General features: G+C 45.0%; 1 protein-coding gene across 6 annotated transcripts in view; it reads right to left on the bottom strand.

Moving 5' to 3' along the window:
* The window catches only part of CDK5RAP2 (CDK5 regulatory subunit associated protein 2), a 131,240-nt gene extending 114,952 nt beyond the window's left edge, over positions 1-16,288 (bottom strand). For 4 of the 6 annotated variants that reach the window (XM_083721570.1, XM_083721573.1, XM_083721571.1 and 1 more), the window contains exons 1-4: positions 15,863-16,288; positions 12,812-12,879; positions 10,881-10,948; positions 6,974-7,084 (exon numbers count right to left, since the gene is read on the bottom strand). In XM_083721570.1, the coding sequence (XP_083577696.1) occupies positions 6,974-7,084; positions 10,881-10,948; positions 12,812-12,879; positions 15,863-15,915 (300 nt within the window). In that variant the 5' untranslated portion in view covers positions 15,916-16,288. The other 2 variants (XM_083721572.1, XM_083721575.1) reach the window with 2 other exon arrangements.
* Between the last annotated feature and the right edge of the window lie 9,303 nt (positions 16,289-25,591).

Raw genomic sequence — 25,591 nt, 5'->3', positions numbered from 1 at the left:
TGTATACATACAGAGAAGACTCAGACTGAAGATTTGAATTGATAGAGTTCATTTAATTATACTTTACATTCAAACACTGTTCAAATATGTTCCAACATTGCAAAGAATTGTAATTTAAAACCATCTTGCTCCCCTAAGCCTCAGCAGTTGCGAGAGCTTAACCACAATGAGAGCAATCCAAATCCATTCAAACCAATCTTCAGTATTTAGCTAAACTATCACCTCTGGTTGCTTAAGAATCCCACTAAGTAAATTACCGTATTTTTCGCCCTATAGGACGCACCGGCCCACAGGACGCACCTAGATTTGGGGGGGGGGGAAATAAAGGGGGAAAAATATTTTTCCCCCCCAAGCGCGGGGCTGGGGCGGGGGAAGCCCGGGTTTCCCCTTCCCCCAGCCCCTAGGACGGGACCCAGAGCCATGCCGAAGCTGCGTGCAGCTTTGGCATCGCTCTGGGAGCTTGCGGGGCTGGGGGAGGGGGAAGCCCTCCGCCAGCCTTCTAACCAAGTTTGCGGGGCTGGCGACAGGGAGGAGCAGGCTTCTCCCCCCCACCAGCCTTCTAACCAAGTCGGGGGACAGCGGGAAAGGCGCGCTGCACCTCCCGCTGTCCCCCGAGTTTGTGGGGCTGGCGGTGGGGCTCTCCTGAAGCCTGGAGAGCGAGAGGGGTCGGTGCGTACTGACCCCTCTCACTCTCCAGGCTTCAGCGAAAGCCTGCATTCACCCCATAGGACGCACACACATTTCCCCTTCATTTTGAGGGGGAAAAGTGCGTCCTATAGGGCGAAAAATACGGTAGGTTCAAAGGCAGCCAGTATCAACAGCTGTTGCCTTACAAGCATTCATCCATTTATTCACAGACATTGCTGCCTTATCTGCAGGTCTTCAATATTACTACTATTACATCTCCAAAATATATCTATCCCCTTGAACCTTATTTTCTAATACAAGGGTCACTCATTAAAGATTTCCCCTGACCCACTTCCAGTTATCGTAGGAGGATGACATTGCACATGTATAATGATACATCTCTCCATAGGCAACGTGGTAATTTGTAGCTCTGAACTCCTAACAGTTTCTCTGCTACAGGTACTAACGTGGAGTAATGTCTGATAATGCAGAGTGGTCATCAGGTTCCTGTACTTGAAAGGGCACACACCACGGGAGACATTAGATGAGATGAAAGGGGACTTATGGGGAGGATGCCCCATCATATGACGTAGTCAAGAACTGGCATCATCAGTTCAAGTGTGGTTGGACTTTGGGGAAAACGGTTCCCATTCCTGGGCAACCAAAGTCTGTGATTGATGAAGACACCATCCAGCAAGTAGAGGCTGCCATTTTGGAGGATCACTGCATAACCATTTGCCAACTAGTTGCAGATGTCAAGATCAGTGTGGGCTCTGTAGAAAAAAATCATCCATGACCATTTGCACATGGGAAAGGTGTCTGCACAGTGGATTCACTGGCTGCTGATGCCTTCCCAGAAGAAGGAACGAGTCACATGCTCCCGGGCTCTTTTGGCCATGTGTCACGAAAACCATGATGACTTCTTCACCAGACTAATTACTCAGGATGAAACATGAGTCCATCATTATGACCCAGAGACTAAATCCCAATCCAAACAATGAAAGCATGTATCCAACTGTCAGCCAGCAAGGTCGTGCTCATGGTCTTTTGGGACCAGCGCGGAGTAGTGATGATGATTTCCTGACAAAGGATACCATACTACTGCTGCAGAAATTGCTGAAGGCCATCAGAATTGAAAGGTGTGGTATGCTGACCAAAGGCGTCTGCCTCCTGCAGGGTTAACGCCCCGATTCATAACTCGCATGTTGCTCAGACAGAAGCACAGTCCTGTGACTATGAAATCCTTCCTCACCCCTGTTATTCTCCCAACTTTGCACTCTGACTTCTACCTCTTTCCAACCATGAAGGTATTTTTGAAGGGCAAGCTTTTTCCAGACGATGAAATGCCGATTTCTGAGGTCGTCATGATTTCTGATGCAACCTGCCAACTTCTACATCGGCCTGTCCCCACGGAGCTCCCAGGCAGCGTGCACCATGCGCTGTGGCCCATTGTCTGAGGCCAGGTCGGTGGGCAGGCTGCACACGCAGAACGCTGGGCAGGCAGCGCGCAGCTCACACTCCACTTGCTCGAGCGCAACCGCCGAGCGCGCCAGAAGCAGAACCAAGCCAGGCTCCAGGCGCGGGGCCAGCAAGCACGCCAAGCTCCGGCTAAAGCCCCACAATGCACCCATGGACAGAGAGGCTGGCGGGCAGGAGGCAGGTCTGGTCCTACCCTTGCCCTAGAGTGCATATACCTACAATCTGAGCCTTCCCCACTCACCATCTGGCCCAGCATCCACACCCACAGGCATTTGTAGCTAAAGGGCTCCCTGCTCCAGAAGAAAACGAGCAGAGGCTAGAGAAAGAAAAGGCTCTCCCAAGGTGCCTGACAGCAGAAGAGGCCACCCCCCAAGGAGCTGAAAAATGGTACCTCCCACTCAGAAGATGGTGGGAGCTATGTGGGACTAAAAAACCGTGTGTGTGTGTGTGTGTGTGTGTGTGTGTGTGTGTATCTGATAAATTATATTTTGATTAATCATAGGTAGAAATAGGGAAAAATCACAGGGACATAACATCATAGAGACACAAAATCATGGGACTAACACAGAAATCGTAGCTAAGAACAGTTAAAAATGCTAAACCTAAGCAGAAGTGAAGCCCAGCGTGTAGAGCAGGATTGGCAAACTACAGTCAACGGGCCAGATCAAGCCTGCGAGGGTCGTTAACCTGGCCTGGCCACTGTCTGAGCTCCCTGGAAAAAAAGACAAAAAGAGGGAAGCCGCCACACATTCTCGCACGAAGTCCTCCTTCAGGAGGTTCAGGAGGAGGAAATGGAGGAGGCAGAGGTGCCGCTGGCGGGAAAAAGAGGCACCACCCAGGGTGGGGGGGCAAGAGATTTACAGGGGGAGGAGACAGACAGAGGGTGGGGTGAGCAGGCAGGAGCTCTCCCCGCTGACTGCGCGGCAGTGATCTGGCCTCTGCTGCCGGCAGGAGGGCCCCCCATCCCACCCCCGAAGCGCGGAAGAGGTGCCGGCAGCAGGAGGCCCAGCAGCCCACAATGCAGGAGAGGACCCCCTACCCAAACAATGACTATCATCATTGCAGGTAAGAAAATAATAATAATTTTAAATGTTATCATCTACAATACTGTCTGGCCTACCTGGTGCTCTTGCATGGAATGTGTCCTTTTAAAATGCATCTGTGGGTTATTTGTGGGGCCTGCCCCACAAATTTGTGCATAGGAATTCGTTCATTCCCCCCCCAAAAAAAAATATAGTCCGGCCCCCCACAAGGTCTGAGGGACAGTGGACCGGCCCCCTGCTGAAAAGGTTTGCTGACCCCTGATGTAGAGAATGCTTGACCAGATTTTTAAACATAGAACTGGTAACTCATGTATTCTGAAGCAAATATGCTTAGGAACCTAGTTGGAGAGTATGTCTTGCCTTCTCATGTGTTCTCTGTTCTCATTTTAGTAAAGAGTTAGAAACACAGGAAGCTGCCTTATGCCAAGTCAGACCAATAGGTCCACACTCACTGGCAGCAGCTCTCCAGGGTTTCAGGCAGGAGACATTCCCAGCTGAGGAATGTTGGTGATTGGACCTGGGACCTTCTGCATGCAAAGTGAGTCCTTGATCACTGAGCTATGGTGATACAGGTTTCAACATTAATATGCTTAGGTGGTTACAAACCACCTTTTATTACTTATTTGTTGTAAGCTGCCAAGACAACTATGTTATGGGGTGGCATGCAAAAGCCACAAATAAATCAATTTTAAAATTGAAGCTTCTTCTTGGATGCTGCCTGCCCATAGTGACAAAGAAATGTTTACAGTTCACCAGCAAACCAGAATCAGAACCATGGTTTGAGATGCATTCTGAGAAACATGACTTGTACCCCATTGTTACAAGTAATGCTCCACCTACATAGGCTGCTGCATTAGGACATTTAGTTTAGGATGCTGGGGGCTGAGAGGATGGAAGATAAAAGCAGAGAAGCAGCTCGAAATTCTGCATTGGCCATTCCTTGTCTGCAAGCTCAAACCATGATTTGGGTTCTGATCTATGGTTAGCACAAACCAAGGTTTGATATGATATCTGAATTATGCCAGGCAAAACATCCACAAAACGAACAGTAGTTTTAAACTACGAGGCAATAGCAGCTGCAAAAATGGCACTCACTACAGGGAATCAGCAGCTGGATTTTTTGTTAAATAGAATATTATCTCTAGCATTCATTTGATCATTTCTCTCTATGGCCTTACAGAACAAAGAAGCAAAAGAAAATGCAAGCAAGAGAAGTAGACAGTTTATATTAACATGGATCATCTTTCTGCTGCAGTTTGATGTGCAAGGATTATAATGTAATTTCTGAAAGCCTTTGTTTTACTGATAAAAGTGTCAGACCGAACAAGCAATTTAAATTAAGTGGGAAGGAAGCTCTTTGATTAGAACTCCTAGTAATGAAATTGTTTTATTTTAGTACTGAAACAGCATCGTTTAAGAAGTAATCCTACACATCATACAAAGGTCATTCAAAACCCCTTATTACTGTACATCTCATAGCTGAAATATAACAAAGGCATACTAACACCCGGGAATTTATGTTTAAGCAAATCCAGAACTAGAATGAGAATAACAGGCTTGCAAAAATAAAAGAACACACAGAGTGCAGTCCTGCACCTCTTTACTCAGAAATCCTGCTGTATCCAGAGGGGAATAATCCCCAAGCAAATGTATCAAGGATTGCAGCCACGCTGTACAGGGGCTGAAGTAACCCAGCCACAATATGAGTGGCCATGGAGAATGGCTTTATTGAATCAGGCCATCAAAGAGTAGAAGTGGGACTGTGTTCCACCAAGACCCCTAGATCCTTTCCACATGTACAGAGTTACCTTAATTTTGGAACAGCTTAGTTCCCAAACAACTTGAAACTCAAACGCTGCAAACCCAGAAGTCAGTGTTCCAGTTTGCAAACTTTGCTTTGAAAGCTGAACGTGCTCTGTTTTGAGTCCTGAGCTTCTGTTTTTACTGTTGCCCTGCTGATTTATGTCCGCCCATTTCAATTGAAATCTTCTGTTTCCATTTTTACTGTTGCGCTGCTAATTTGTGTCCCCCCATTGCAATTCAAGTCTTCTGTTTCCAATTGCAGTGTTCTGAGGTGATATTTGGAGCTTATATTTGGTGCTTTTGTTTTTGCTATTTATTTTGCGTTTTTTGTTTTTGAGGCTTTTTCGGTTAATTTGTTTTTGTGACTGTGTGGAACCCAGTTCAGCTACTGACTGATTGTGTGACTGAGGAAATGGATAAAAGCCTCCCATCCAAACAATGACTATCATCAGTGCAGGTAAGAATTTAACTTTTTAAAAAAATCATCTATGATACTGTTTTATTATAGAGTACAGTACGTTGATTATTGCTTTCATTTTATGGCTCAATGGTCTCGTTAGATCAGGGGTCGGCAGGGCTTACCGGCCATGGGCCAGATCACTCCCACGGAGATTGTCCATGAGCCGGACCAGCACAGCATGATGCCGGAAATCAAGTCTGCGCATGTCCGCACCGCCGGAAATCACTTGTACGCATGCCCAGATGCCAAAAAATGTGCCGGCGCAGAAACAATTTCCGGCATCTGGGCATCTGCAAAAGCGATTTCCAGTATGTGCACGTGCACAGACGCACGTGCTCAGCCACTCGGTGAGTCCCAGCGCTGCGCCAGTTTAGCGCCGCACACAGAGGACTCACCAAGCGGGCGGCTTGGTTTGGGGGCGGCTCAGGGACCAGTAAAACAGTCTTTGTGGGCTACATCCAGCCCATGGGCCACACGTTGCCGACTCCTGTGTTAGACAGTAAAATTCATTTTAAATTGCTATTTTAGGGCTTGTTCTTAAAGGTCTGGAATGGATTAATCCATTTGCATTACTTTCTATGGAAAGCGCACCTTGGTTTTGGAACGCTTTGGTTTTGGAACAGACTTCCAGAACTGATTAAGTTTAAGAACAAAGACTGGCAATTACAGTAAGGTTTCCTTCCCTTCCAGATGGTCAGCATCACCCAGCCACCCAGAGTGCTGGGGTAACCCAGTCAGATTGGCTGCATATAAATAATAAAGTGTTGTTGTTGTTGTTGGTCAATCAGTGCTGACTCTTTCTCCAGGAGGACTTAAGCCTTTCCTGTATGCTCTACTCCTCTGCTGACCAAGAACCATGATTGAGGGGAACAAGACACTGAGGGCCTTATCAGTGGCTGCAACCAACTTATGGAAGACTTCATTCCATGAAGTGTGATTAACACCCTCCTCCCTTGATGTTTTTCGCCAAGATTTTGTTTTCTTCTGGCAAGATAGTATTGTATGTGAAGTTTTCATGTGTTGGTTTTAACTGCTGAAGCACACTCCTTAGTCCTTTGTTTTATATATTGTTTATATAAATTTGTAATTTTTGTAAGCCAACCTGGGTAGTAATTTTGCACCAGAAGGGTAGGATACAAATGCTTTGGTACAAGTTTACTGCTCTAGTGAAAGGCTATGACAAACCTACAGCAACAGCATCAATAAAACAATACCGATCCATATTATGAGCCAACATCCATGAGGTAAGAAAGAGACTACCAGATACACCAACAAACCAAACCCAACTTGATTTCAAATTAAACCTTTGAATCACCACAACTATTTAGTTATTTTATCACTCCTTTTTCCTGATTTCTTTTTGCAGATTTTTTTTAACAGCTAAGCCAACCGAGTTTAAAACTATTCAAAATAAAAACAAATTAAAATAGACTGCAGGGTTCAAGGACAGTCTTACTCATCACGATCTTCAACCAGAAAGCCTACAACTGCTTTAATGAATGAATAAATAAATTATATCTCATTTGCAGAAGCAAGTTATAAGAGATTTAAAAATACCTACAATTCGGTAGATGTCTTCATCAGGACCATCAAATTTCTGCTGCATGCGCTCTTCCAGGTAATATATGCGCAGTTTCAGGTTGAAATTCTCTTTTCGCAGCTCAATTATTTGCTATAACAAAAGAGAAATACCATGTGACATGCATACTGTACCAATTCAGCAATATCATGTGAACAGGATGGAAACAAATGCTCTCATCAAGTTTATCCTGGAATATATAACAGTGCTAGGGGAAAACTTTTAAAATGTTGAGAAAGTTCTGTGTTTTCCAAGACTACCTGTAGAGCAGAAGTGAAAAACACAGTCAGCCTACAGGCTACATTGCCTCCTAGGCAGCCTCCTGAGGGAAACATGCTAGTGGTGGGCAGAGCAACAAGTATTAATTTTCCCTTTGTTCTGCGGGCAAATTTCTATAGACACTCATACACTTCTCTGTCTTGCATTCAGGCAAGTAACAGGTAGCGCCACTGATGAGTGTTGCCTGGGGAGAGGCAGCATGCTGAGATGGGGGCATGGCCTGGGAAGAGTCCCAAGGGCCTCAGAGAGAGAGACCTGGAGGGCCTCATTTGGCCCCTGAGATTGCGGTCCCCACACCTGCTAAAAGGGTAGACCAGAAACAATGTCACACAACCATATTAAAAACAGTGTAACTGAAAAGATTTGGGGACCTCACCAATTCAGCTGCTACACAAAAAGAACTTTGAGAGGTTTCTTTGGAGATTAAACTAATCAATGAATTCTGTGTCATTATGAGCACAAAACTTAATTCATCATTAGCTCATGCACACACACACACACACACACACACACAAACTCATTGTAACATGCGCCTCTCAAACAAGAAACTTCCTGCAACCAACACTGTGCTCCTACAGTCAAAACAAAAAAAAATTCCTTCCAGTAGCACCTTAAAGACCAACTAAGTTAGTTCTTGGTATGAGCTTTCGTGGGCATGCACACTTCTTCAGATACACAGATATTCTTCAGATACTGTGTATCTGAAAAAGTGTGCATGCACACGAAAGCTCATACCAAGAACTAACTTAGTTGGTCTTTAAGGTGCTACTGGAAGGAATTTTTTTTTGTTTTGACTATGGCAGACCAACACGGCTACCTATCTGTAACTGTGCTCCTACAGACATTTATTTGCCCCAAACAGAAACACCTACAATTAGTGCTATTTTTCTAGAAAAAGAGGTGCTGGAACTTACCATAAACATCTCCCTCATTCTCTTATAATGGCAATGGTGCCCATCTGAGAGGTGCTGGAACTAAGTTCCTGTGAGTTCCCCCTGAAAAAGCCCTGCCTACAATGCAAACTCTCACACAAATATGTGTGAGAGAACTAAAAAGTTGAGAATTTTGGGGCACATTGCCCAAGCAGTCTCACATATGAAAGATAAGCTGATACTGCTTCCTGTGTGTTGAATTTGAGAGCAAGAGGTGTTTTTCAAGGGTTCCCATTGGAGTAGAATGCCCACAAGCTTCTGGACATCTGCTATCACATAGCTCCCCATGCTGCAGGTCTCATTTTCAATGCTTTGTTTAAACCAACAGCAAGAGTCCCATCCAAACAGCAGGAGAAACTCCTGCTGTTTCTTACCTTTCACCCTGCACAAATGGGAGAGCACTCTGTTTCTTCTCCTCAAAGTCCCCTGTTCATGCCAATGGGATGTAGGAGAGGGGATTGGTGATACTCATAAATAATGGTTAGCAACTAAGTCCACAGATCTTATATTCCTTTAAAAATGTTGTTGAGAAAGAACAAATTGGACTTGTGACTAAACACTGCAGTGTGGACCATTCCTATTCTGGATTCCAGCCGGCATGCCTTCTTACAGCATGCACCATTTCATTTCCCCTCCCCTTCTGGTTTTCTGCCTGCTCTCCCCAAGAGGTAGACAGCATTCTGTGGCAACCACAAAGCATGCTTGCAGGGTTCCTGGAGTTTTCTTTTTCTACCTATGCAAATTTCAGTGTTCCCAAAAGCCTACTTATGTGCATGGATGACATTCATTTGATTGCATTAATGGATCCATCATTGGAAAGTAGCACACAGAAGTGTTTGTGGTAGGAAACTGACAGAACCATTTTAGCCCCGAACAGACCATTCTCAATGGGAGAGACAGGGGACAGGTAAATATATCTTCCTCTGAAGATTTTAAACATCAACTGCTTGCAGAAAAAAGGCAAACACAGTACCCTTAGGACAGTCTGCTGTCCCAGTGTCCTTCATTGCTTGAGACTTAACCTTAACCCCCAATGAAGGAGGGTAAAATGTCAGAAAACTGCATTAGAGGGAAAAGAAAAATATTTAATTTTTTCAAAAGAACGAGTTTCAAACATACATCCAAATAAGGCAATTGCCCCGTATCCCTGCTGTCTGCCAGATGCTTTCCAAATGGAGAAATCTAATATGTTACTAATAAAATATTGATGTCCATGCTTCTGTATAATGAAAGGCTTAGAGTAGGAATAGAAGCTACAAGCAATCTTGCTTAAGACAGTTACAGATAGGTAGCCGTGTTGGTCTGCCATAGTCAAAGCACACGAAAGCTCATACCAAGAACTGACTTAGTTGGTCTTTAAGGTGCTACTGGAAGGAATTTTTTTGTTTTGCTTAAGACACACACACATACCAAATTCAAATGGGGCTTGGTGTGCAAACCAAACCCCAGGAGCTGCTCAGTGCAGCTTAACAAAGCAAAAGAGCTTCCACCACATATGCAGGCCTCCTAAAGAGGGCAGAAGGGCAAACAAATCACCACACAAACCTGAATGCTGCCACAGCACCAGGGTTGGCTTAGGATCCAAAGGATCCTGGGCTTGGTCAGTCCCTCCCCAGAAGAGCCCATATTGGGGCTCTCTGCTGGTGGTACATATGCCGCTGGTTGCACTTCCTCAGTGGAGGACAAGCAGGTCTGGGCTTAGACAAATCCAAACCCCACCACCCAGCCCAACAAGGGGTAACTTCCGTATAAGATTGACGGGAAAGTGATAGTAATCCTTGTAAGACCTTGCTTATACGCTGAACTCAATGCAACCCTGAAGTAAACTCAGTTGTAAATTTTCAAAACCAGTAAATAGTCTTAATTACCCAGAAACAATTCTGCCCACAGAAATATGTATCTAAAACTTTCCATACTTACTGTATTTTTCGCCCTATATAGGACACACTTTTTCCCCTCCAAAAATGAAGGGGAAATGTGTGTGCATCCTATGGGGCAAATGCAGACTTCAGTAAGGTATCCACAAGCCTTGCGAGCCCGGCAGGAGTTCCCGCCGGGCTCGCAAGGCTTGCGGGCGGCAGCCTGCAGCCCAAAGCATGGGGCACGCTCTGGAGCGCACCCCAGGCTTCGGGCAGATATCGGGCAGCCCGACAAGTTCGGGGGACAGCGGGGACGCGGAGCGCCGCCATCCCGCTATTCCCTGACCTGGTTTGGAGGCTGGCGGTGGGGAGAAGCTTGCTAGGGAGGCTGTGGGAGGCTGTCCCTGAAGGCAGAAGAGGGAGACGGAGCGCTCCATCTCCCTCTTCTAGCTTGGGGATGGCTGGGGGGGGGGGGGAATAAAAAAAATTTCCTTGATTTCCCCCCAAAAAAACTAGGTGCGCCCTATGGGCCGGTGCGCCCTATCAGGCGAAAAATACGGTATTTATTTGTGAAATATCTACAAATACAAGCTGTATTTTCCCAGTACTGAAAAAACTTTTGTAGATTAACTTAATATGTATGCAAGAGCACAGCAGAAGCTGCATATGCAATATAAGGGAAGAATGGAGGACGTTAGGTTATTGCTTAGTCCCTTAACAGCACATTTGTAAATCCCCTTTTCCTCAGTATATTCTGAACAAGAAATGGTCTGCTTCAACCTACACACTTCACTGGGTGGCCAAAAGTCATTCACTCACATTTTCAAAGTCCTTCATGGTCCGTGCTCTAGTTGGTGACACTGTGTCTTCTGCCACATCTGGTAATGCTACAAGTTTCAAAAGACAAAATTTATTCAGATTCCAGTAAATTTAACTTTTCAGCACTGTGCATACATCACCTACAGTTAAGAAAGAAGAGAAACTAAAAGAGAAGTAGGTAGTGAGAGAGAGGATGGCAGCAACATCAAATTCCAGTATTTGTAAGGGCTTTATTCTTTTAACAAGCCAACCAAGATCTGAAAAGCTACTTCAGGTGCTTAGGCATACACAGAAAGCTTTAGTGACTATTTTTCTTTACTTTGTAACATCACAAAACTGTTTCTGAAACACCTTCATTGCCTAAATTGAAAAGGCAGTTTGCTATGCAGGATGGAGACAGGGTGATATTTGAGAAACAAAACACAAATTTCCCTTGGGCTGACAGAAATACTTGTGTGGTTTCTCAATTCCCTTGCCAGAATTATTCACCTGGGTTATGCAGCAAGCTACAAAGTGAATAAACTATAAATCCTGCAGCTGCACAACAGTAATATAGAAGTTGCACTCATCTCTCAACAGCTCCTACATGGTTACCTGAGATTAGCCTTAACAAGATATTACACAGAACAGGGGTTGGGAGTGTATTATGGCCATATCCTCACGTGTCTGTGGTGGGCACAGCCAGAAGCAAAAGTAGACAAAACAACAAGTGTGACTCTAATTTTTCTTTAAGAAGACACATTCTAGCAACACAAAAGCCAGAGGTTCCTATAGCAAACACACTGCTACCCCAACACCCCATCTCCCTCTATCCAGTAAAGCAAGAAGCATTACCACCACTGAAGAACATGTTCCATCCTAGCAAAAACACTAAAAGAGTGCAGAACAGGGCTGTTGAGGGTCACAAAAGTCAGACAGGGAGGCCTGGAGGGCTATATTTGGCATGGAGTGAAGTACTAGACCAGTGTTCCCCAAAGTGGGCAATACCTCCAGCTGGGAGGTGCTGGAACAATCCAGGGGACAGTAGTGGTCTTGGGTGCAATTGGGGGGCATTGAATAAGGGGGCGGTGGAAGCATAAAGGGGGGAGATTGAAAACTACATGTTTCATCTGTTTTATAGTAGTGATTACCGCCAGGTCAGGTGCCGTGCGAGATGGTGACAACGCCTCCCCTGGCAGTCATGTTGGAGGCAAGAGGTTTCCCAGGTTCGGGTGAACCCTTTTTGGCTTCACACAGGCCTGAGAAGGTGGACCACAGCTGGCATGCCTATTTGCCTGCATCTTCCTGTTTGTTCAGCTAAAGAAGGTAGATTTCGGGGGGGGGGGGGGTTGCTGAGTAATTTCTTTTCTGAAAAAAAAATTCCCCTGAAAAGGGGTAAAAGGTAAATGTAAAGGGACCCCTGACCGTGGCCGACTCTGGGGTTGCGGCGCTCATCTCGCTCTATGGGCCGAGGAAGCCGGCGTACAGCTTCCGGGTCATGTGGCCAGCAGGACTAAGCCGCTTCTGGCAAACCAGAGCAGCGCACGGAAACACCGTTTACCTTCCCGCCAGAGCGGTACCTATTTATCTACTTGCACTTTGACGTGCTTTCGAACTGCTAGGTTGGAAGGAGCAGAGACCGAGCAACAGGAGCTCACCCCATTGCAGGGATTCAAACTGCCGACCTTCTGATCAGCAAGTTCAAGGCTCTGTGGTTTAACCCACAGCGCCACCCGTGTCCCCTAAAAAGGGGACAGTAGGCCAAATATGTCTGGGAACCTCTGTACTAGACTACCATCACTGGACTCAGCAATTGCTTAGAAGAAGGAACTGAAATGCACCGAAGTCAACATTTGAAATTTCTTCCCCATCCCAAGTTTTGCTTTCTGTACACACAGACTTAATCAATGAATTAAAAAAAGAGAAGGTAAGTGGCATTCCTATAGCTTTACCTCCATCACCTCCCAGACGAATTCGGACTTCATCTCCCGATACATCAAGAAGTTTGGCCATATTCACACTAGGAAGAAGCAGGAGAATTCACTTGTGGACAGCTTTTAGAAGTCAGATTCATCAATGCAATATCTCTCACATGTACATTTCCCAAATTTAGTTGGGATCACTCAAAATCATATATAAAACAGGAACACAAGAAGCTGCCTTGTAGCCAGAAATGTGGGACAGAATATTCCCCATGTTTTATTTTCTCACAGAAAATTTTGTTCTCAAAGTTCACTTGTAATAGCGGAACATACCAAATGGAAATATAATATTTGGGAAGCTTGGCAGTTTGAAAATTTTCATCTTTCTTTACTTAAATACAAGCAAAATAAGCATGCTAAATTAGAACATTCTCTAGGGCACCAGAAATTTCCCCAGTGCAAATACAAAGTTTTCTTTGTGTAATGTGCACAGGGAAAAAATTCAGAAAACTCACACCACTGCTTCTGCAAAGCAAGACTTGTGACAGGAAATCTCAACTTGATTGCAAGAAGACGCTTTTGAGTCACACAAAAAGCAGCTGGCACCCAGTTAGTTTGAACACTGTCCACAACCTATTTGGAGTACAGCACCAAGTTTTTGTGAGAGTACCTTTCCAGTTCCAAATGATATTATTGGCAACCTGCTTAAGAATACTGTGCACCAAAAGGAAGCAACAGTCATGGCACATCATAGAGTGCAAGGTGCTTCAAGAAGCATGTGAGTTGGAGAGGTCCAATGTGCCCAGTCTAGGTATGTTTTGTCTAGATATGTTTCCAATGTGAAGTATCTGGACCACATGGCTATTGCATCACATGCGACACAGAGCTCCTCTTATGTTCTTAGTGCACTACGGTAATTGCTTGAGAAACAACGGACAAGGATTCCCCTACCTCTGGCCTTTCTGGAGGCATCTACTATAACCAAGGTTGGAAACTTGATGCTGGGTAGGCCTTTGGTCCAATTGAATAGGGCTCTCTTTACATTCATAAGATTAAACCCAATGTAGCTAGAGTTGCCATCTCTCTCTCAATAAAAACAAATAAATTTTTGGATCTTTTTCAAGCCTGGAGAGAAGCATTAGTCACTTATTAAATGTTTCAAAATCAAGCTCCCTTCAGACCCAGTTCCCCCTTCCTGCAGACTGGCATCAACAGCAGAAAAAATAGGTAACCTGTGGAAAAATCCTTGGAGAACCACACACACACACACACACACACAGAGAGAGAGAGAGAGAGAGAGAGAGAGCTTTTACTTGTTTTAAAAAACTGTTTAGGAAGAAGCCTTGGAGTAGGTGGAAAGAGGTGAAAGAATTAGTAATTTGACCATGTTGTTGTGTGCTGGACCCAGGCTGCAATGCTCATCATGCTTGCTTGTTAGCAATCTATTTCTACACCAGAGTCAGGAGGTGGCTGACAGCCTTAATGGCAATTTGCCTCTGAGGCTGGAGGCTCCACTGAACTCTTCTGGACAATACCAACATTGTGGGTGCAAAAATTTGCCTAGTCTCCTTCAAAAGCCATACAAAGAGTCACACCCCCACAGACCTGCTCCCACTAGTGGAAAAGGGGGTTACGTATCCCCCTCCACCCATCAAACCATCTTTGGTAGCACACACCTCATACACCCGCTTTTCCAGTAGTAAAAATACAATAGTGGTGATAATGGATTCAACAACAAACCACTGATGTGTGGGTGTGTGATTTAAAAAAACCCCAGTGGGAGAAAAAGATAGTTTTCCAAGAGGGGTCTTAACAAAAGGCATTAAGGGTCGCCAGCCACAGGTAACACTGAGGAGTGGGGGGCGGGGGCAGTGGCCCTGAATGCCTTCTGTCAAGCTCCCTCCCCGATTGAAAAATAATTATTTTCATCCCACTGAAGTGAGGGGGGGTCAATAAAACCAGGGTTGATTTGATTTAAATCAATTCGATTTAAAACACAATTTAAAACACTAGTCAGGAAGACTTTAAATCTTTTACAGAAAGACTCATTCTTGCTGGTATAATCTTAATACTGTATTTACAACCAGATGAAGGTTTCATTTCTGAAATAATAAATGTTCAGAGTAGTTTTTACAAATATATCAAAAATTACTGATTTGGTTATGCTATTAGAAATACGTAAGACAGATAATTATGGAATTATTGTGAGGTTTAATAAGTTAACTGTTATATATTTGGACAACTTTTCTGCTGTACTTTACTGGAAGGAGAAAAACAACCATTTCCTTAATAACACTTTAAACAATTTATTTAACTAAACAATTTATTTAACCAAATTTATTTAACTAAAACAATAACATTATAGCATATGTATCCATGTTTGTTAACTCATGTGGTCAAACATTTTTTAAAAAACAAACAAACCTTAGCCTGAGTTTTAGCACACTTAAATCCTTATTTCCTGATGAACAGCCTTTGGACTATAATGTAACTTAAACAGAAAAGTATATTTAGAAAGATTTTAGCTTCAAAAGCATTTTATTTTAAAAATCCGATTTTAATTTTTAAAATACACGATTTTAATTTTTAAAAGTCATTTTTATCCACCCTGATTAAAGCACACACACATTCCTTGCCAAAACACACCTCTCCCACTGCCTTCCCCGGCAGCAACAGTACAATAGCCAACCACTTGATGCTCTTTCAAATGCCCTCCCCCAAGGCGATGCGCAGATACACTGCCTCTGAGGCTGGAGGCTCCACTGTACTGTATCAGGGAACAACGGTGTGGAGAGAGGAAGGGACGGAGAGGGGAAGAGAGTGGTACTGGCCTTGAATGCCTTCTCTTCGGTCAAGCCCCCACCTCTAGGAAAAAAATTTTCTCCCACACGGGGGGGGGGGGTATTAAATCTCTCTCTCTCTCTCACACACACACACACACCCCTACCTCTTTTCACGCCCGTACAAACACACCACGGGTAGTAAAGGGTCAGAATTAAACTCCAACTCGCCCTCGTCCTCCTCCACCCCCCTCCCTCCATCTAACGGTTCTAACGGTCTCCGCCTCCCTCGCGAAGGTACCTGCCGCTGAACTCCAAGGGCAAGGTGGGGTCTTCCCCCGGCAGCGAGTCCATAGCTGGAAACACGGGAGAGAGAGGTGAGGAGGGGCGAGCAGGCGAGCGGCTGCTGCGACTTCCCCGGCGGCGACCCGGGCTGTTATTGTCCGAGTTTGGCGGCTGGCTCGGAATTCAAACGGCCTCAGCGGCGCCCCCAGCCATCTTGATGAAGCCGCGAGAGACGCCCTGGCAAAAGCTACGCAGTTAACCCTATGGCCTGCCGCCATCTTTCCCTGCCTACTTCCATTGAGAGAGGGCGTTTTGAGCGCCATCTTTGTTAAGGGAATTATGTGGCACGTCGCAGCCGATAGGCGGGTGAATGCAAAAGCGGGGTTATTTTCGGCGGGGCGGAAGCTGAGCCGTCATATTTGTTCCGGGTACGCGGCGCATGCCGGCAGGAAGTGACGACACGATACGGGCATTTTTTTCTCTCTAGGAAGAGGCGTGGCATGTGGGGGGGGGAGGGGTGGTTAGGGCAATCTGGTCCTGAGAAGCAGCAGGAGAGGAAATAAAAGCGGGAAATATTTTCTCTCCTGCCGAAGCAATACATTCAAAATACATATAATTAGAATTGTAGAGTTGGGAGGGATTCCGATGGTCATCTAGTCCAACCCCTTTGCAATGCAGGAATCTTTAAAGCATCCATGCATAGCTGTCAACTTTTCCCTTTTCTTGCAAGGAATCCTATTCGGAATAAGGGAATTTCCCTGAAGAAAAGGGAAACGTTGACAGCTATGCATCCATGACAGTTGGCCTTCAAGGAAGGAGAACCCACCACCTTGTGGGAGGGAGTCCGTTCCACTTTCGAACAGCTCTTAACCTCAGAAAGTTCTTCCTGATGTCCAACATCCTGACCACTACACAATACTACCAGTTCTTTGTTTCTTAATAATTAAAAATACTAATCACAATGCTCAAGTCCCCAAATAACCTTTCTCAATTGTTTTATTATTATTTATACCCCAACAATCTTAATACAAGATGTCACCATACAAATCATTAACTCAGTTATGTAGTTCTCTTTTACTATGCAAAGGCAGAAGTGTTATTTCATAACTTCCAAATATGTTGTAATTAATATTATTATTAAAGATTTTTGGGGTTACAAAAGTACATGCATTGTCTCTATTTTCAGGTCGTAGAGTCTTTCCTACAAATAAGTTACGTGAGACATACAGTATAAGGTCGGGGGAGAAGGGGGGGAGGGTAATAATAATAATAATAATAAATAAAAAATTTAGGATCAGAGCGGCTAACAACAATAAACTTACATTATTTTACTTAATCCAAGCATCGCTTGGATAGGTTCCCTTTCTATTGGTTTTTATTTTCTCTTGGCAGTGGGAGGGGGGAGGGCATTGTTGGTTGGCTGCAGTGAGATTTGTCTGCGTGGGGGGTGGATTGTTGGGTCAAGTTATCCTTACAGATTTGTAAGCAGTTGATGGGTTCTTGTTATCTTGTTGGGCTGTGCATGTAATAAAGGGGAGCCATATCAGGGTGAAGGTGCCCTGGTCTTTTTGTCCCTATGTCGGTTTGTCTGCTGGTTAGCTATTCTAGTAAGGTTGTTTCCCATACGATTTGGTACCAGTGGTCCGTGTTCACGCCTGACAGGTCTTGTTTCACTATTTAATGATTTCCAACAGTGTTTTACATGTACATGTACTGACATCCAATTTCACTAGTTTTGTTTAGCGTTAAGCAGTCTCTCTTCTACACCTCCAGCTGCTACTTTCAATGGGTTATAAGAATTCTAAGGTCTCAAATATAGATAAATGTTCATAAATGCAGAAGGTAAACACACATGCATAAACCACATGTCTGAAATAGTACAGGAGAGCAATCCTGAAGCCCTCTTGATTTTTTTAAACCTCTTTTGTTGACCACCAGCATTACGTTTTCCATTTTTAAGTTCGGAATAAAGTAGTTGCTTCGAAAGATGATAATAAGGCTTCTGAAGAACATGACCAGTCCAATGAAGTTGATGTTGAAGAATCATTGCTTCGATACTGGTGATCTTTGCTTCTTCCAGTACACAAGGGGCATTATCACAATTAAGGACCAAATGGAGAGGCTTGGAGGACCACATCCCCCCAACACATACACACACATCTAACACCTGAGGCTTGCCCTCACCCCCACTTTAGCAGAAATCTGGACTCCAACTGTGATTCTATATATTTTACCACAGTACCACAGGGCTATGATAGAGGTGGTGAAACAGTATCGTTTTGAAGCGGTTAAAGACTTCCCTCCCACTAATAAGATCAGCATTGTTTCAGCCTTATTTCAATTAGCCGCACATTTCAGGAGATTAAATCATTCTTAAACCATTTGACCAGCAAATTGTTATTGGCAAGGTTCCAGTACTACAAAGAATCAGTATCAATGTTGTGAGTTTTTGTAGTAATAATAACAATAAAGTTGTCTGGTCATTAGACCAGCATCTGTTGAAGGGATAAAATGTGAACTCTGAAGATGTTCAAGTTTGAGCTACAGAGGCCTGCTTCTAGGATTAGGATTAGTTCTAGTCTCTCATGCATTGGATGGGACTCTGACTAAATAAGCATATGGTGTCTGGAAGCTAGCTAACAGAGGGAAGACAATCCTGAATTATCCAGGCACCATTATTTTTGTGGAGTGGGATTGAAGTAGAAGGCAGGAGCAGAGTGGGCCACGTTTCCCTATTGTTCTGCACTCCTCAGTTTGGAGTGGAGAGCCAATGCACAGGCAGGACAAATAGGGTTTAAATACCTTTGGATGGGGAACACAGTGGCTTTGTACATAAGAGCATAAGCAGAGCTCTGCTAGGTCAGGTCAAGGACATCTAGCTAGCATCCTGTTCTCACAACAGCCAACCAGATGTCTCCAGGGAGCACACAAGCAGGACCTGAATGCAATAGCACTCTCCCGATTTGTGATTCCCAGGAACTGGGATTCAAAGAGATACTGCCTCTGACAGTGGAGGGGCAGCATAGTCATCATGGCTAGTAGTAGTAATTTGCTTTATTTACAAATGTACAGAACACAGTGGGGGCAAAAGGTTAGCTTTTCAGCAGCAGCAGCAGCAGATCCAAGAAGAACTTGTGAAGACATTCTGTAGCTCTGCCTCTACCCCACAAAAAATGTTTCCGCTAACACCAGTTAGAAAGTCTTGGCATCTCTGCTTTCCTGTATGTTCTCACTAGTGTTTATCTCTTGCATGTGCATATATACGCACACCTTCCATCAGCTTCAGGGGCGTCACTTCCTCCCATTCAGGGCCGTCTTTAGCAGATGCAGCGCCGGGGTACAAATATCTGCTCAGCGCCCCCAAATTACCACGGATAGTGGGGGTGGGTGAATCTGTGCACTGCCAGCCATGGGGGGGGGTGTACAACTCTCCCCCATGCCACTGCAGGAGAGCAATCCCCGCAGAGGCTTGGAAAGGAAGCTGCAAGCCCGCCAGCCATATAGTTGGCGGGGCACTGTTTCCATCCTAAGCCTCTGCGGGGATCACTCTCTTCCTGCAGAGGCTTGGGAGGCAAGCTGCACGCCTGCCAGCCATATGGTGGGCGTGCGGGGAAAAGGGAGGCCGCCGGCAAACTGCTCAGCTCCCCCACTTGCTGGGGTGCCCCTGAGAGGCCGGCACTCTGGCACAATGCACCACTAAGCCGTATGGGAAAGACGGCTCTGGTGAGTACCCTTTCCAGTTCCGGGGTAGCAATCCCTTCTGGGCAACCTTCTGGGAGCCACATGTCAGCAGTGGGCATGGACAGAGACAAAGTGGACAGAGCAATGAGTTTAAGTTTTACGTGGCCAGTTTCTACACACACTCACACACCCTTCTCCCTCCACCAAGGCAAGCAAGAGGCATCATCAGAGATTGATACAATCCAACCAGGCAAAAATACTCAAGGAGGGTCTGAAGCAGGGCTGGTGAAAGGTGTGGCCAAGGAGGAATTTTAGTCTAGGGAGAGCCCCAGTGGTCAGCTAGAGGTCTGGAGGGACAAATTATCCCCCTGAGCCTGAGATTCACCACCCCTGATTTAAAATGTCTGTAGAAGCTGTATATGACCCATTCACAGGTTTTATTTAAAAAACAAAACAAAGGCAAAAGCCAAACTGGAATAGATACAAATTATATACATTTTATTTTAATTCATTTTAAATAACACTTTTCAGTATAAATTCCAACATATATTCTGATCATACATTTGATCCCTCCCATCGCGCGCACACACACCCCCCCAGCCACTTGTCAAATAAAGCTCAACATATACTCAGAAATCAGGGGCATAAATTATGGCTGGTGGATTGTCCTTGGGGACAGTGAGTTCAACTTATATTCAATTCAGTAGCCCAAACCTTGTTATATGATTTGGAGATATAAGCAGTTGAGTTTTCAGACGTTTTGAATGCTTTTAAGGTTTAGGTTGCTGCAGTACAGATATTTTATTTCAGGATTTTTTTTTCTTAGGTTCTCTGTGTTAAATTATTGCTGTGGCTTATTATATCTCTTTCATTTGGCGTACATTTAAAGCATATGGCTTCCCAAAAAGAATCTTGGGAACCAATAACTTCACTAAACTACAATTCCCAGCACCCTCAACAAACTACAGTTCCCAGGATTCTTTGGGGGAAAGCCATATGCTCTGAATGCACTTTAAATGTATGGTATGGATGTGACCAATGAGTTGGAATAAAATTTCAGGGCAAAAAGGTCTTGGCCAACCATGCTTCTGAGATCATCATACCTGTTTCATAAATTTAGCATATTTTTTGGCCTGATCTAATGCAGTGCCTATTTCACTACACAATTCATGCTGCCTCTCTACAGTTAAATTTCATGCAGTTATTTCTAGCTATGGTAGTTCATTAGATTCTAATTTTAAAAAAACCGAACAAACACTGGCCTGCTGTTTCTGTTTGGACACAAGTGCATCCAAGTGTGAATATGGAGCAGCATATGGAGAAGAGGCAAACCTTGTCACTGGGTAGGTCATTGAGATTACATTTGCCTTCACCCAAACCAGCTATGGCATAGATTGGCATGGCTCAAAGTCATTAGTTTAAGACTTTAGCCAGAGCAAGATGAAAGGACCGTAAGCCTTTGGCCACCATGGGTAACTTACAGTTCCTTCAGTCTTCTCCATTCACACCAGGCAACAGTATCACTTCCTTGAATCTGAGTAGCATCACATAGGGGTACATACATACTATACTACAATCCCCCCACAAAAAAATGGTTTAACTTCTAATGGATACCCCTAAGGAACTCTGGCAGCCTGGGGAGAGTGCACTGAATTCTCCTTTAGAAATGCCAAAATATATCCAGAGTACAGCAATAGGCCTTCTATGGATGGGGAACCTCCCAGAAGTAGTTTACTCCCGCACTCATAAGCTCCAGCCAACATGGCGAATAGTGAAGGACAATGGGAGTTGTAATCCAACTGCATCTGGAGGGCTACAGGTTCCCCATTCCAGATATATTCTCTCAAACTGTTGCTTCTAAAATCTTACACAATGCTGAAACACCACCCACTGTTCGATGGTTCCATTGTTACATGTCACAGGTTTGATAGGTTGGCATACTCTCGCCATGGTAGACATTTGTGTGTGGAACTCACTTAAGGTGAGCTGGGTTTCACATCCATGAAATGCGCTCAAATGCTCAAAACATGCACTCATCCGCCATATGTTTTAAGAGCTGAAGCTAGGGATTCTTTGGAAGATTCCTCCCCAATGCTGGTCCGTTAAGGCAGGGATGTGGAAACCTGTGGCCTTCTGGATGTGGTTGGACTCCAACTCCCACCAGCCCTAGCCAGAATCACCAATGGACAGGTATGATGGGAGTTGTAGTCCAGCAACCGCTGGAGGGCACCAGGTTCCATGTCCCTAGTTTCCACCCATTGGCAACTGGTGTTCAGATTCTTGGACCAAAGTCCTTCCTAGCACTACCCAGCGATGCCAGAGATTGAATCTGGGACCTTTTGCCTGCTAGAAGTTGAAGGTCTTCTTATATGTAGGCTGCAGTAGAAGATATTTGACCTTCTGGACTTTCAAAGGTTTTTTCTATGCAAGAAATGGGGGGAGCCTGAGATTCTCCAGATGTTGCTGGATTCCAACTCCCACCTGCCCCAGCCAGTATGACCAAAGTTAGGACTGTGATTTCATAAAATTGTAGAGCAGGAAGGGGCAATGGTCTAGTCCAGCCCCCTGCAGTACAGGAATCTTTTACCCAACATAGGGCTCAAACCCATGACCCTGAGATGATGAGTCTCATGCTCTACTGACTGAGCTATCAATCATGAATTGTAATTCAACAGCATCTGGAGTGCCACAGGTTCTACATCCCTGCCTAAAGAGGACAGAATCCATAGTAGCACCATATCCTTGTTAGGACTAGCTAAGAAACAAGAACAACCCCCTTATGATGCAGGCCAGCTAGTGCCCTCTAGATGTCTTTGGACTCCGGTTCCCACTGCCTGTGAGCATTGGCCATGTTGGCTGGGACTAGTAGGAGTTGTACTATGAAACACCTGGAAGCACCAGGCTGGGGGAGGCTAATGAGAGTTTACAGTGCATATGAAGTGAATTTTCCCACAGACATATGCAGAAAATAATTTTTTATTACACTATTTAATGTAAGAGTGCCACTAGTGTAAATTGGAAGGGAGGTACCTTATTATTTTTCCTCCAGAATCCTTTGCAGTGAAACCAGGACAGCTAAACCCATTTACACTTGCAATATGGTCAGTTCCTTGTTGGGATCCATGCTAGCTCTGGGAGACTGGGAAGGGTTGAAAGGAGCAGATAAGACTTTGCAAAGCCATCAAGGAAAGGAAAGGAAAGGCAGCTTTAAAAACAAAACAAATATGGAAGGTTGATATAGGGTGGAACATTTGAGAGATAACAGTTGGTTTCAAGTAGAGAAGGTGATAAAAATTGACACACACTTTTTCCAGTGGAACACTTAAATACATAGTGTTCTCTCCTGCAAACTCCCACACTTGCTCTTTTGAGGACTGATTCAGCTTTGCTTCCTGTACGCACCCACCCACCAACACCACTCGCAGGAAGCAAGCATGCACATTCCGTCAATGGCCGTCTTAATATTGTTATTGCAGGAAGGATTGAAGTGCCTGCTGGGAAATTTAGATATGTGGAATTAAAGTGGATTCAAGCACTCTGTCCTCAACTGCACAGGCTGCCTTAGGATGGACTGTCCACATGGCACATACAATTCTCCCCAGTCCTCAGTATCCGCCCCCTGACAGGGGCACGCTTTGATAATCTTTTGTAATATGGCACTGTGTGACACCAAAATTTGGCACCCCCAAATGGATCTTCTTAATCATAGATCTTCTCAATTTTACACCCTCTCGGCTTGTCACCCTGTGCAGGGGAACTGCCCGCACCACCTTAAATCCAGCACTGTACCTGAGGTGGCTGGCTCCCTCTGCCTAATAGCAGAGCTGACCCAGCTGACCCAAGACATTGTGCTGCCTGAGGCAAATGGTAAGAAAGCACCTCCCTCCCTGTTCCACCTAGAGAAGCCAACTGTACTGGAGCTGAATCTGATTTTATATTTATTTATTAATATTATTATTATGAATTAAATTTGTATATCGCCCTATACCCACAGGTCTCAACACCGATTTCAACACCGATGACAGGGCATTATCTGCCATCGCACCTGAGAGCAGCAGCCTGGCTTCTACCCTTTAGCACTTCACTGCTGCTTCCCACCTTGCACGTGCTGCCTCACTGTGCCTACTAGAACACCCAACCTTGATTATCCATGTTCCCACTTGGTGCTGAGAATTTCAATGTGGCAAAAAGTTGACATCAATTTAGAAGGATCATTGGATAGAGGAGAGAGCTATATGTCATGTTATGTACTGAGTTGAATAGGATCCAAAAGGCAGCAGTCTGATTGGTCCTAGAACAATAGGATTCAGAATGCAGCAGTTTGAGGTGGCAGTGTTACGGTGCTGTGTGTGGCAGTCAGCTCAGCGGGATCCCATCCACATTGGCAGTGAAATATACTCAGAGTCGAGAGTGGATTTCATGCTCTTTATTCAGCTCATAGTGGTGAGGAGAAAAATGGAAGTTCCCCCAGAATGTCTGCTTTATATACATTATTTACACAATGGGCCCCACATGATTGGCTAATTCCGGGAATCACCTGTAGGCCAATCAGGTTGCAGATTCACTTCCACCTGGAGCTGGATTGGGTGGCTCCTGTGGACCAATCAGACTGCTGCATTCTGAACCCTATTGTTCTAGGACCAATCACACTGTTGCATTCTGAATCCGATTGTTCTAGGACCAATTTGACTGCTGCATTCTGAATCCTATTATTCTAGGACCAATCAGACTGCTGCATTTTGGATCCTATTCAACTCAGTACATAACATGTCATTTCCCCACCACTGGAGAGTGGGAAGCACTCTGAGCCTGATCCTGCTCTTGTACAAAACCAGGAGCCCCAGACAGTTGACAGCCCAGTGAGATTCCAGAGTGTCTGCAATGCAGAATCTGTAAAGCCCACACAGAACCGAAACTGACTCTCCACACTTCAACAGATGTAACCCCTTTTTGAATGTATGTCCCCCTATCCTCCATCAATACAAGTGGGTGTGAATGTATGTCCCCCTATCCTCCATCAATACAAGTGGGTGTGAATGTATGTCCCCCTATCCTCCATCAATACAAGTGGGTGTGTCACAGTTGTGTGGGCAAAAGAAGGACAACATACCTTAGCATGCCTTTTGGGGAACATATTTCAAAAGTTCAATCCTTCCCCCACGCACTCAAATTTGCACTAAAACAGTTTTTGCTAATGTCAGCAAAAAGATGAACAATATAAACATACTTGTAAAAATGGTGCTGACTGGAAAGCTATACCAAAGCAAAGAGGTGTAATTTTAAACAGTTTGATTGCTTCTTGTGCTGTGGATGCAGATGTAGAGAACTCTGAATGAAAGAGAGTTCCAGGGACTGGCAGAAGATCAAGGAGTGGAGAGGTATGCGGGCAGAAGAGACAGAGAGGGAGCACGATCAAATGGGGGGGCATTAATTGGGGGGGGTTCTGTGCCACCTGTGAGAGAACAGCTAGCAAAGGAGGAAGAAGAGGGTTGGGAACAGGAGACCAGGCAGCCAGAGCAAGAGGGGAAGTAACAGGAGGACCTGGGGCCTGGTGAGCCTTCAGATTTTCTGGAGGGGGTCATATCACATCAGCCAAGGGAGTGGATGGGGAAACAAATACTATTTCCCCCTTTTGTACGCTGGTCTGCTCTCTACACATACCTATTCCTCTTTCTCCAGACAAGCCAAAAGGCTTTATCATTCTTCAAAATACACATTCCAGCCAACCAAAAACACTCAAGCAGGGTATGAGGTAAGGCCATGGCCTGAGGACAGAGGCAGCCTGTTCTGTTATACTGCCTGAGACAAAATGGGAAGGAACCGGCCCCTTCCCCCACCAAAGCCTTGCTTACTGGGGTTGTGCAGATCCCCCACAGGATTCTACCACCCAAGGCAGCTGCCTCAGTCTGACTCATGGGCAGGGCGGCCCTGCCTGAGGAGAGCCTTGAAGGTCAGACAAAGAGGCCTGGAAGGTCACATTTGGCCCCCAAGCCACAGGTTCCTCCTCACCCCTGCTGTAGACGTTCAAACAAAAAAAACAAAAAAGAGAGGGAGGAACGATCAA

Source organism: Podarcis gaigeae (genome assembly GCF_964106915.1).
Source record: "Podarcis gaigeae genome assembly, chromosome: Z".
NCBI classification, from domain to species: domain Eukaryota; kingdom Metazoa; phylum Chordata; class Lepidosauria; order Squamata; family Lacertidae; genus Podarcis; species Podarcis gaigeae.
The sequence above is the reverse complement of the archived record's forward strand: the minus strand, read 5'-3'. Positions and strand labels throughout refer to the sequence as shown.